Consider the following 13,279-nt stretch of genomic DNA (forward strand, 5'->3'; position numbering starts at 1 on the left):
GTTCCGTGTTATTAAATAGATCATTAGGTTTGGAAGAAGTCTAATTTTTTTGTTCATCCTTGCAGAAGTGACAGTTGAATTTGTGGAGCAAGGAGAGTCATTCATGGAGATGGTACAAGAACAAAAGATGCCCAGAGACAAAACTTGGGGATAGTCTGTATTTTGGGGGTCTGTGAAAAAGGAAAAGGGGTGAACATTGAGATGAGGTAGTTCAAAAGGTAGAAAATGAGCTGGGTGTGGTGGTGCACACCTGTAATCCCAGTGATTTGGGAGGCCGAGGTAGGAGGATTACAAGTTTGAGGCCAGCCTCAGCAAATTAGTGAGATGCTGTGCCAAAATAAAAAAGAAAGAGCTGGGGATATAGCTTACTGGTAGAGCATTTCCCTATCACATACAAGGCCTTGGGTTCAGTCTTCACCAGAAAAATAAAATTAAGAAGAAGAATCAAGGTAATGAAATTTCTAGAATTTTCATTTGAGCACGTGTTTTATAGTTTTAAATTAAGACTAACCAGTGGAAAAAACCTGTGGGTAAAGGGAACACTGAGGCGCTTATTAGTGAGGTATAGGTGGGCTTTAAGAATAATGAAATATCAGAATGGGAGAACAAGGCCTCTCTGGATGAATGAAAGGCTTATTGAACTTGACTCTTTCTCCTCAGAGACACAGATGTGTTTTCTCCTTACATTAGGACATGGACCACTTGATGTTGACCTTTGGGGACATTCTGCATCATGCCCCAGTGCTTTTGGCCTGGGCTCTCCTCCGTCACACCCTGAACCCAGAAGAGACAAGCAGTGTGGTCCGGAAGATAGGAGGCACAGCCATCCAGCTCAATGTATTTCAGTACTTGACCAGACTGCTGCGGTCCCTTGCCAGTGGGGGCAATGATGTGAGTCCAAGGTCGTTGATTGAGGGTGAGAGGCAAGAGCAGGGCAGGACCTAGTAAGCATCCTAGTCATGAAGAGGGCGATAGTGAAATGTGACTGACCTTTACAGAGCGTTTACTGTCACTGTCCGCACCTTCTCACTTTTTATTTTACACATTAGGAAATTGCCCAGAACAATAGTAGCCAGTAAGTGGTGGATAGTTCAAACTCACTGTCTGACTCTTATGCCAGTAAAATGTGTTAGAAGACAGATCGGGCCTTTTTTAACTGGGTATTCCCTTCTGGGGGACTTACTTATTCAGCTGGACCAGGGTGAATTGGAAACTCTCTGGAGCCTTGTGTTGGGGCTTATTTTGAGTGACACAGCTCACATAGCTTATTTTAATGTACTAAAATGTAGATAGCTCAGTGGTAGAACTCTTGCTTAGCAAGTGGATCCCCAGAACCACAAAAAATAAAATGAACAAATAAAAAAATGAAACTTTAGATTCAGCAGTTAGGCTCCTTGGTATGTACTCAAAGGAATAGAGGACTAATGTCCACACAAAAAACTGCACACAGATGTTTATAACTTTATTCGTAATTGAAAGAATTTGGAGACAGCAATAATGTCCTTCAGTAGGTATAAATAAACTGTGGCAAATCCAGACAATGAATATCATTCAGTGCTAAAAAGAAATGAGTTTTCAAACTATGGGAGGAACCTTTAGTGCATATTACTAAGTAAAAGAAGCAGTTTGAAAAGGCTCCATAGTGTATGATTCTGAGAATAAGACATGCTGGAGAATTCAAAACTCTGGAGACAATAGAAGGAACAGTGGTGGCCAGGAGTTGGTTGGTAGAGAGGGGATGAATAGGCTGAGTAGGTGGATTCATAGTACAGTAAAGAGACTCTGTGATGTGAACCCAAAACTTCTCTAAAACATGCTTTATTAAAAGGAAATAAAGCAAACTTCGGCCAACAGATCCCGCTGGCTGGTGTTGGCTGATTAATGGTGGCAGTTCAGGCTGGGTGTCATTAGACTGGATTTGGTTTTCTTTTTCCCCATATAAACTTTTTATTTTATTTTTTTATTTTTGCTGTTGTTGTTGCTCTAATTAGCTGTACATGACAGTAGAATGCACTTTGACACATCATACATAAATGGAGTTTAATTTCTCATTCTTCTGATTTTACATGATGTAGAATCACACCAGTCTTGTAGTCATCAATGCGCATAGGGTAATAATATTCAATTCATTGCGATATTCTTCCTATCCCTGTGCCCGCTCCCTTTCCTTTACTCCCCTCTGCCTAATCCAAAGTAACTTTATTCTTCCCTAGCCCCCCTTTCCCATATAAACTTTTTTTTTTTTTTTTTTTGCGGTGCTGGGGATCGAACCCAGAGCCTTGTGCTTGCTTGCAAGGCAAGCACTCTACTGACTGAGCTATGTCCCCAGCCCCTCATATAAAGTTTGATCGCTTTGAAAATAGTTCTTTTGATTTTATTCTTGGCTGTTGTAATGTGATTCCTACTTTTCTTGTTTCTCCCTTAGTCTTCCAGATCTTGTAACTAAATTAGGAAAATTGTGAAAGTTTCAGTTTCCCTTCCCATTTGTTTACAAGGACTTTATTAACACAATGGAATCATGCTGAGTCTGGGAAGGAGTGTGCTGTTTGGATTCACCAACTCCCTTGCCTTTGCAGTGTACCACAAGTACTGCCTGCATGTGTGTCCATGGCCTCCTCTCCTTCGTTCTGACCTCGCTGGAGCTGCACACGCTGGGCAATCAGCAGGTCAGTGTCGCTCTCCTGAGGCTGTGCCCTGCCCACCTGATCAGTCAGATCCCCACAGCCACAGCACCCTCTTCAGAGCTTACGTGGCGTTTTTCACATGTTGATTTGTTCATTGCTGTTTAGATTCTTTTTTTTTTTTCCCTTTTAATTTTTTTGGTACAGGGGTTTGAACCCAAGGGCGCTTAACAACTGAGCCAGGTCCCCAGCCCTTTTTATTTTTTATTTTGAGACAGAGTTGCTAAGTTGCTGAGGCTGACTTTGAACTTGCAGTTCTCCTGCTTCAGCCTCCTGAGTTGCTGGAATTACAGGCCTGTGCCACTGCCCAGCTATATTCATTTATTTTTATATGAGTGATGTATGTTAATTGTAGAGAAAAAAGAAAATGCTAATAAAAAGAAAAATGTAATCTGATCACACAGGTTAACTTCTATTAACATTTTGATGTATTCCTTTCTGTTTTCTACCCACACGTACATAAAAATATAATAATTTTTTTTAGAAATGGAATCATAATGTATACAGTCATGTTTTGGTATCTCTGGGAGATTGGTTTCAGGAACCCCTGAGGATATTAAAATCCACTGATGCACATCTGTAGTTCATCTATCCCAGATATCGAGGGTTGTTTTTGTTTGTTGGCACTGGGGATTGAACCCAGGGGTGCTTATCCACTGAACCACACCCCCAGGCTTTTTTATTTTTTATTTTGAGATAGGATTTTGCTAAGTTGCTGAGACTGGCCTCAAAGTTGCAATCCTCCAGCCTCAGTCACCAGAGTCACTGGGATTACAATAAATAAATATTCTTCATTTTAATAAAAATTCAACATTCTTTTTAAATGATACATTTCAACTTGTACTAAAGTTGAAAAAGTTGTATAATTAACCTTTATGATCCCATCACCAACTTCTAATATTTCTCTGCTCAGTGCTGATTTTATTTCATTTCTGCCCCTTCCCTTCTTAAATCATTTTGAAGCAAATTCCAGATACAGTATTTCAAATCATTTATGAATATTTCAGTAAAACTTAACTTTCCAACTGTTACCACACTAAAAAACCCAAAAACAAAAACACCCAGTATCTTCAAATATGAAGTCCAGGTTCAAATTTCCAGTTGTCTTATATGTGTCATTAATTGTACATAAATTTATTCGTATTGGAATCTAAATAAGGTCCAAATGGTGTAATAGGTTGGTAAGTCTTAAGCTTATCTTACTCAGTGACTGTGCTGCCCATTAAAGTGGCCACAAGCCACATGTGGCTATTTAAATATAAATGATTGAAACTGAAATTGGAAACTCAGGTGCTCAGCATCGTTGGCCTCATTTCAAGTGCTATGATGGTTATTTCTGGTTAGTGACCTCCGTATTTGAAAGCACAGCACACATAGACCCTTCCATCGTATGCAGTCATGATGGACAGTGTTGATCTGTAAATTGCCTTCCTTTTCATTGGTGCTGACAGTTTTGTTGTTGATTCCAACATTCTTCCTGGGTGACTACCCCATTTCCTGGATTTTGCTGATTGCATCCCTCTGATGTGGTTTGTTAGAAATAGAAATTGCAAAATGGCACTTTAATTCTGCCTTTCCTTTGTTGAAACATTTCTGTTCATCAACTATTTGGTAGTTTGGTATAAACTACTATACATACCTGATTCTTTTCTTGTATTTACCAGTTTTCTGAAGCAGCCTTCCAAGGTATCTAGTGGGTTTTTCTGTTTTTTTTTTTTTTTTTTTTTTTACCATATCATGTGAGCTCATAGATTTAAACATACTAGCTGTGTTTTGTTTTGTTTTTCATAATACCTTTATTTATTTTTTATGTGGTGCTTGAGGGTTGAACCCAGTGCTTCATGTGTGCTAGGCAAGCACTCTACCACTGGGCCACCACCCCAGCCCCACTAGCCCCATTGCAGTACTTATTCTTAGACTGAGATTGCCCCATCTTTGATCAGTAATACCTTTTTCAAATTGCCTTCTGAATCCATTTGACACTGCCCATATCAGTTTTCTAAATTCAAATTTTTTTTTTTTTTAGTTATAGATGGATAATAATACCTTTTATTTTCATTTATTTTTATGTGGTGCTGAGAATTGAACTCAGTGCTTCACACATTCTAGGCAAGCACACTACCACTCACTGTGGTACAGCCCCAGCCCCCTTATCTGTATTGATAGCAACATCTCTATTGCTTACTGGCATGACAAGATACTATAGGATTATTGTGTAGGACCTAGAATCTGCTTTCCAAGAAGCTCTTGTTCTTTTTAGTGGGAAGTGATATTTGATGAGTATCTTTAAAACTAAATCATTGTATTCATTTTCAATAATTAGTCATTTGTTTTGTAAAGTAGTAAAAATGTCTTTATCACTGCAGAAAAATGAGATTGGTACTAATCAGAGACTCAATTTCCCAAGCATAGAACAAGCTCTGCACACTTTAGGAAAATTCCAATCACACTGGACCCTATCTCATGCTTGGAGAATAGATATTAACATGTTGTAGGAGTTCTGGTGGTCGGAAAAAAAAAAAAAAAATCACTCTGTAAACGTTTATTAGTTGCCCAGCATATGTTTAACTCTGTGCTAGATGCTGAGGATAAAGATATTAAAAAAACATTGTTGGGGTTTTTTTGGTACTGGGGATTGAACCCATGGGCGCTTAACCACTGAGCCACATCCCCAGTCCTTTTTATATTTTATTTTGGGACAGGGTCTCACTAAGTTGCGTAGGGCCTCGCTAAGTTGCTGAGGTTGGCTTTGAACTTGCGATCCTCCTGCCTCAGCCTCCTGAGCCACTGGGATTACAGGCGTGCACCACCGCGCCTGGCAAGACATTGTCCTTGCCCTGTTAGGAGCAAAGTAAAGGTGAGCCTAGTAATACCTTACTTATGTACTAGTTTTGAATTTACAGTCCACTTGCCTTATTCTTTACACTGCAATAGTACTGTGAGCTTTTATTTTCCCCACTTTACAAATGTGCATTTGAAGTTCAGAGAGGTGAATTTGTTTAACACAGCAGATACAGCAGATAGAATATGCACTCTGGACAGGGTTTAATCTTACTCTTTAAACCCAAAGTTTTTTGTGACAGGTTACGTGGAGATATTTATTGATGTTTTTATGTCAACAGAATACAGTAAAAAACACTAGTTCCACCAGGGAAAAGGAACCATTTTCTCCCCTCCCCCAACAGGATGTAATTGACACAGCGTGTGAAGTCCTGGCAGATCCTTCTCTTCCAGAACTGTTCTGGGGAACAGTAAGTATGTTGGAGGGAGTCAGCAAAAGGATTTATCAGACATTTTGTGATAGACTTTATATTTAACTTTTGTGTGTTTTCTATTTAATTGTCATAAAAATCTATGAAGTAGATACTGTTATTGATGCCGTATAGTGTATGATGAAATGCGATGCCTAGAGATATAAAGTGATTTGACCAAGGTCACACAGCCAGAAAGAGACAGTGAGGGCCTAGTTCCTCTGACTTGAGCCTGTAGCCCAAATCATTGGCCAGTATGTCATCACCATGTCTTTTTTAATATTGACAGTCTCTTAGCCACCAGGATTCTTAAAACTTGTGTGTGTGTGTGTGTGTGTGTGTGTGTGTACACGTGTGTACGTGTATACACACTGGTATTTGAACCCGAGGCTTCTTGACCTTCTTGACTGAGTTACAGCCCCAGTCCTTTTTTTAAAAATTTATTCTTTGAGACCAGGTTTTGCTAGGTTGCCCAGTCTCAGCCTCCTGAGTCACTGGAACTGCAGGTGTATGTTCCACACTTTGCATTTGGCTTGGAGTCCTGCAACTTTTTTTTGTTTGTTTGTTTTGGTACCAGGAATTGAACCCAGAGGTACTTCACCACTGAGTCATATCCCCAACCCTTTTTATGTTTTATTTTGAGGCAGGGACTTGCTCAGTTGCCAAGGGCCTCACTAAGTTGCCGAGTCTGGCTTTGGACTTGCAGTCCTCCTACCTCAGCCTCCTGATGATTCCTACAACTCTTTTTTTTTTTTAAATACCTTTATTTTATTTTTGTGTGGTGCTAAGGATCAAATCCAGGGCCTTGCACGTGCTAGGCGAGCATGCTACCACTCAGCCACCACCCCAGCCCGATTCCTGTAACTCTTGAAACTACTTGGAGGGTTGTAACTAGATCTTCCCAAGCTGTCAGTGTTGTGGTTGGTTTGAGCATTTGGAGAGAAAGATTTTTCACCAGCACTTGATGTTAGTATCGACAGTGACCTCAAATCTCAGAGTCCAACTGATGAATAAGTCTGTTTTTAAACCTTGTACCAAAGCCAGACTGATCTGCCTATATGTATTATTCTCTTTCTTCTGAGTTGCTATTTACTCTTACAGATGGAGCATTTGTTGATTGTGTGGGGGGCTAGCTGCTGACACGTTTTAGGGTAGTTTTCACTTTAGTGGAAACATTATACTAAGGAACAAGGTTGTCTTCCCATAGAAAGGGGGTCCAGGAAGAAGAGATCACTGGATTGCCTTAACAGTTGCTTTTCAGATCCCATTTAAATCAAATCCCAACTGAATGTTGTCTTTTCAGTGGAAACATGAAAGTCTTAGATTATTAGAAAAGGATGATGTTGGTTTAAGGGAAGTATTGCTTCTAGATTTTCTGAAGATTATCGGGCTGTTCTGAAGAACAGTGACTTCTCCCCTTCCACTGCAGGAACCAACTTCTGGTCTTGGGATCATTCTGGACAGCGTATGTGGAATGTTCCCCCATCTCCTCTCCCCACTCCTGCAATTGCTCCGAGCCTTGGTATCAGGGAAGTCCACTGCCAAAAAGGTAAGTTGTTCAGTTAGCTCCCTAAATAGAATGGGAGATAACTGTCTCTGTGGAGAGAGGGGAGAACTTGAGTGGAGATTAGGTAGGAAAGCAGAAGGCAATTCCAAGATGGCCTACGGTGGTGGACTGGGAAGAAGTTTGAGGGCCAGCATATGCAGTCTCATTGAGAGAACAGACTTGGGACCCCCTGGAATGTCCTGTAGGTAAATGTGTGATTGGGTTTCTTTCTGCACTTTGCCAGGTGTATAGTTTCCTGGATAAGATGTCTTTCTACAATGAGCTGTATAAGCACAAACCCCATGATGTTATCTCCCATGAAGATGGAACTCTTTGGAGAAGGCAAATGCCCAAACTCTTGTATCCTCTGGGTAAGAGTGAGACCCCTGGTGCCATGGCCTTCTCATAACAGCCTTCCTTAGCCTCCTTACTGCTGGTTGACCCTTTTGTGGGAGGTACCTGAAAGGCAGCTCTTGGTCTTCTCACTGTTTGTTGAGTCCTGATAAATGCTTAGTTCCCCTCCCTCCTCCCCCTCCTCCCTCCCTCCCTCCCTCCCCCCCCCCCCCCTCCCTCTCTCTCTCTCTCTCTCTCTCTCTCTCTCTCTCTCTCTCTCTCTCTCTCTCTCTCTTGATCCTGGGGATAGACTCAGGGCCTCATGCACTCTACTGCTGAGCTACATCTCCGGCCCAGTTTCTGGTCTTTGTAATTAACTGTTTTACGTCATTAAAGTGTTTTATTTAGAAAATGTGTGTTCGCCAAGCACAGTGGTGCGTGCCTATAATCCCAGCAGCTTGGGAGACTAGGTAGGAGGATCAAGAGTTCAAAGCCAGCCTTAGCAACAGCAACTCAGTGAGACCCCCGCCTCTAAATAAAATACAAAATAGGGCTGGGGATGTGGCTCAGTGGTTAGAGTGCCCCTGGGTTCAATCCCTAGTACCCACCCCCCCCCCAAAATACTACATGTTCATTTTAGCAAGGTAAACAATGCAGAGTTCTGTTTTAAAAAGTCAATCTCATTTCCACCCCATCTCCATCAGACAATCACTGTTAAGAATTTGATGTATATTCTTTCACATATTTCTTCTACTTTAACAAACTCATCTATAAGTTGGTTTTTTTCCTCTTGGTACTGGGGATTTAACCCAGTGGTGCTAACCCCTGGGCTACAACCCAGCCCCCTACCTTTTTTGTTTTTTATTTTGAGACAGGGTCTCACCAAGTTTCTTAGGACCTTGCTAAGTTGATGAGGCTGACTTTGAACTTGCGATCCTCCTGCCTCAGCCTCCCAAGCTGCTGGGATTACAGGCGTGCAACACCACACCTGGCTTGGTTTTCTTATGTATGACTGTGACTGCTGCTGCTACTGCTACTAAGACTTCTAGTCGTTGTTGTTGTTCCGGGGATTGAACCAAGGCCTTGGACATACTAAGCGAATGTTTTTCCACTGAGCTGCACCCCAACATCTGACTCATTCTTCTTAGGAGCCGCATATCTATCCTCAATGTTTCAAAACGTTTTATCTTTCTCTTGTAAACAGGACATTTAGACTGTGTCAGGATTTTGCCGTTAGAAATAATATTGCTTTGGATGCACATACATCCTTATTAATTTTTTAGTAGTTACCCAATAGCAGATGAAATGAATAGACAAAGTGTGGGATGTACATACAATGGAACATTATTCATTCTTCTAATAAAGGAACATTGTGCCTGGTGGTATAGTTCAGTGGTAGAGTACCCACCTGGCACGTGCGAGGCCCTGGATTTGAACCCTAGCTCTATCTCCCCACTGCTGAAAAGAGGAAATCTTGTCAGATACTGTAACATGGATGAACCTTGAAGGCATTTAGCTTAAGTGAAATAAGCCAGTCACAAGAACAGGTGCTGTCTGATTCTACTCATGAGGTACTTAGTCATCACATTCAGAAACAGAGTGCAGTGTTGGTTGTCAGGGGCCAAGAGATGGAGAGAATGGGGAGTTACTGGTGAACTGGTGTAGCTTCAGCAGTGCGAGATGCAGAAGGTAAGATTGGTGGTGGATGCGCGCTGGCTTCCCCACAGTGTGACTGTCCTGAGTCCTGCTGAGCTTTACGATGGGAATTTGATCTTGGGTATTTTACCATGGTTTTAAAAAGGTTGTTAGCATTTCCTTTTCCTTCTTCCTTCCTTTCTTGCCTGGGGATTGAACTCAGAGGTGCTTTACCACTGAACGACTTCCCCAGCCCTTTTTATTTATGAGAACGGGTCTTGCTAAGTTGTTGACGTTGGCCTTGAACTTGGAATTCTCCTGCCTCAGCTTCCTGAGTCGCTGCGCCTGGCGACAGTCGTTTTCTTGCTGGTAGTGAATGTGTAAGTATGAGCAGTCATTGTTCTTGAGCACATGTCACAGGCGCTCAAGGAGGATGTGCAGAGGGCACAGCTTCTGCTCTAACTGGTGTCACCGGAGGTGTGCTGGATCCAGGCACGGGTTCCCACAGCTTACTCTCCTTTAGTCATTGAGATAGAAACCGCTTGGCGTACAGCGAGTTTTCAAACATGGGAAGAATTACTTTTCCAATGACGAGAGTTTTTATTCTTCTTAGTGGAAAAAGTGTAGGAATGTTAGGTACTAAGACGAGAGTCTAAATCTCTGTGTTTAAATGTTGTTGTCTGGTACAGGAGTTGACTCCTCTTATTTGTCTTGAGATACTAGAAGGGTCTCTTCTTCCTTCCTTAGGGGGTCAGACCAACCTTCGAATACCTCAAGGCACTGTGGGCCAAGTAATGCTGGATGACAGGGCTTACCTGGTGCGTTGGGAATACTCCTATAGCAGCTGGACCCTTTTTACCTGTGAGATCGAAATGCTGCTTCATGTTGTTTCAACTGCAGGTATGGTCATCATAGGAGCCATTCTATGGGGGAAAGTGGACAGGCTTGGAGGATTTGGAATTTCAAGATAAAATTCAGAGCTTATCAAGGTTGGGCTTTGTCCGATTTGTTTATCTGAGTATCAGACACCATCCAGTGATATTACAAAGTTGTTTGCTGTGAGGTTACAGGCTGTTTTTCCCCTCAGATGTGATTCAGCACTGCCAGAGGGTCAAACCCATCATTGATCTGGTCCACAAGGTCATCAGCACAGACCTGTCCATAGCAGACTGGCTCCTGCCCATCACGTCCCGCGTCTACATGCTGCTGCAGCGGTGAGTCCTTCATGGCAAGCGTTCAGCTGCCTAGCTGAGCTCATGTGGTTATTCTCTTAGGGTCCAGGAGCCCAGCCACACACCCTCTGGGTTGAAGTCCACACGTGTTCCCTACTGGAAAACCTGGCGGAGATCTGTCTCCAACAGAGGGCTTTTCTATTTCTATAGCCCCGCTGACAGCAGGGACTCAGGGAGAGAACCGGAAGATAATGTGTGATAGAACCAGTTGTGTTATTCATCTTATTGAGTGCAGTGCACCGTTCTCTAACCAGGTTGACAACAGTGATCGCCCCACCTGTGGATGTCATTGCCTCTTGTGTCAATTGCTTGACGGTGTTGGCTGCCCGGAATCCAGCAAAGGTGAGATACCAAGTCTTCCTGACAGTCAAGCAATGTCAAACTTGGCATGTACCTGGAGATAAATACACTTAACTCCTTTCCCTTCTCAGGTCTGGACTGATCTTCGTCACACAGGTTTTTTACCATTTGTGGCCCATCCTGTCTCCAACATGAGTCAGATGATTAGGTGAGTCAGGTTCTGGATTGGTGGACTTTGTTCACTAGTGCGAACTGTTCTTGGTTCAGGTCCAGCCTAGCTTTATTAGTTTTAAAGAAGATTTTCTATCCACATATTCTATACACTCCTATTTAGCCCTCAGACCTAAGGTTGTGTTAGAACAAACTGCAGGAGATGAGGGGACGGGAAACAGAGCTGCCTAAGGACACAGATTGTTCCCAGTTTTTAAAACCTGAGAGAGAGATTTCTCATCCAGCTATGTCTACATGTATGTGAAAATCTTTCCAGCTGAGTGAATCCCGAGGTTTCTCGATCCAGAGACTTGATGTCCCCTTTTCCCTTTTTCTGCAGTGCTGGGGATCAAACCCAGGGCCATTCCATTCTGTGCAAGCGCCCCACACCCCAGGCCCTGATGTCCCACTCTTAACCCCTGCTCCTCTGTACTTTTCCTTGTTCCATGGGCCCTGGTTTGCAGTGGGCTGATGACTCCTCCACAGGCTCCATCGTACTGTCTGCTCTCTTGCCTTTAGGACAGAGCTGTTTCTCTGATACTTATTTGATTTTTCATTTTAAGCTTCTTGAGATTGTACATCAATATAAAACACATTCTTAATGTTTGTCCTGGGTATCAAATTGCCTAGATTTGCTTCCCTCATAAGAGCACGTATTTGTATTTTATGCTTGAGCAATTAGACAGTAATGAGAACGCTTTTGGTTATAGTAACTGGAAACCTTGGAATTCCTCCATGAGTTTTTTCCTCTGCTTCTGTCTTCCCAGTGCGGAGGGGATGAATGCTGGTGGGTACGGGAACCTTCTGATGAACAGTGAACAGCCCCAAGGCGAGTATGGCGTCACTGTTGCCTTTCTACGCCTGATTACCACCCTTGTCAAGGTATGGGCTGATCTTATGGTTTTGAAATAGTTTCCTTGTCACCTGCTTCTGTAGTCAGCTGTGTGTAGGCAGAACAGTTGTCCTAAAGTTTATCATGGCCATAGTTTCTGTGTTTTGAGAACCTACCGTGTATATTTGTATGATAGTAGGTGCTTAATTATGCGACTATTTAATACTCAGGAGGCTTAAGGTAGAACTTAAGGGTAATGCAGTACCTGTCAAGCTATTTTGACTGTACCCTAGGGTAGTATGTACATTTTATTTCACGTCCTGATTTATATGTGTGTGTGTGTGTCTCAGGTGCATAGTTCACAGTGCAGTTTGCTAGAAAGGGCACTCCCATCTTCCGTATTCATTTCCTTCCCTTTTTTTGTTTTGTTTTGTTTTGTTTTTTGGTAATACTAGGGATTGAACCCAGGGGTGGTCTACTACCAAGCTACATCCCTATCCCTTTTTATCTTTTATTTTGAGTTAGGGTCTCACTCAGTTGCCCAGGCTGCCCCCTCCCCGCCCCCGAGTCTCTGGTTTTGCAGGAGTGTGCTATTGTGCCTGGTTCCATTTTCTTTCTTTCTTTCTCTCTTTTTTTAAGTGAGTTGTGACCATGGGCAGATCTCATAATCAGGAGATGATATCTCTGAAAAATGCTGGAATAAGATTAAGAGCAAGGACTTTGGAGTTGGATAGAATTAGGTTTACATTTGATCACTTACCAGCTCTATGACCTTGAGCAAGTGCAGAATGTCTTAGAACCTCTCTAAAAAAAGGAATGTACCTTATGTGGTTAAGGGGATCATACGTGAAAAGCACTCAGCACACTTACTGCCTGTAGGAATCTATGAATGCTTGAGAACATAGAAACAGTCGTGTGTAGAGATACATAGATGCAGATGTCTATGTAAATAAAGAGTCACAGTTTTAAGATAAGGAAACTGAACAGGCACTGTTAGGACAAAAAAATTCAGGGGTGTCAGATCTTGTTTTCCAGTGACGGGATTGTGATGAGGGACAGCTGTTGATCCTGTTAGTGAAGCTGCCTTTCTTTGTCATTGATAATCCTATATCCTTTATGTTTAAGATACCCTCACTTCTGTGTTGAGGTAGCCTTTATTCCGCTTCTTTATATAGGCACCCCCCCCCCCACCCCCAGACATAGGATTAGGTCTTATGTGTACTTGGCAAACCTTCTGCAACTGAACTAAATCACCAACC

At 42.3% G+C, this 13,279-nt stretch overlaps 1 protein-coding gene across 5 annotated transcripts in view; it reads left to right on the top strand.

Moving 5' to 3' along the window:
• NUP188 (nucleoporin 188) overlaps window positions 1-13,279 on the top strand; it is a 49,262-nt gene that overhangs the window by 20,106 nt on the left and 15,877 nt on the right. For all 5 annotated transcript variants that reach the window (XM_079113890.1, XM_079113891.1, XM_079113888.1 and 2 more), the window contains 10 exons: window positions 691-891; window positions 2,577-2,666; window positions 5,867-5,932; window positions 7,362-7,481; window positions 7,723-7,849; window positions 10,194-10,346; window positions 10,534-10,660; window positions 10,933-11,020; window positions 11,110-11,186; window positions 11,956-12,070. In XM_079113890.1, coding sequence (XP_078970016.1) covers window positions 691-891; window positions 2,577-2,666; window positions 5,867-5,932; window positions 7,362-7,481; window positions 7,723-7,849; window positions 10,194-10,346; window positions 10,534-10,660; window positions 10,933-11,020; window positions 11,110-11,186; window positions 11,956-12,070 — 1,164 coding nt within the window. The remainder of the gene's footprint in view (window positions 1-690; window positions 892-2,576; window positions 2,667-5,866; window positions 5,933-7,361; window positions 7,482-7,722; window positions 7,850-10,193; window positions 10,347-10,533; window positions 10,661-10,932; window positions 11,021-11,109; window positions 11,187-11,955; window positions 12,071-13,279) is intronic.

This window comes from Sciurus vulgaris (genome assembly GCF_902686455.1).
Source record: "Sciurus vulgaris genome assembly, chromosome: 15".
Classification (NCBI taxonomy): domain Eukaryota; kingdom Metazoa; phylum Chordata; class Mammalia; order Rodentia; family Sciuridae; genus Sciurus; species Sciurus vulgaris.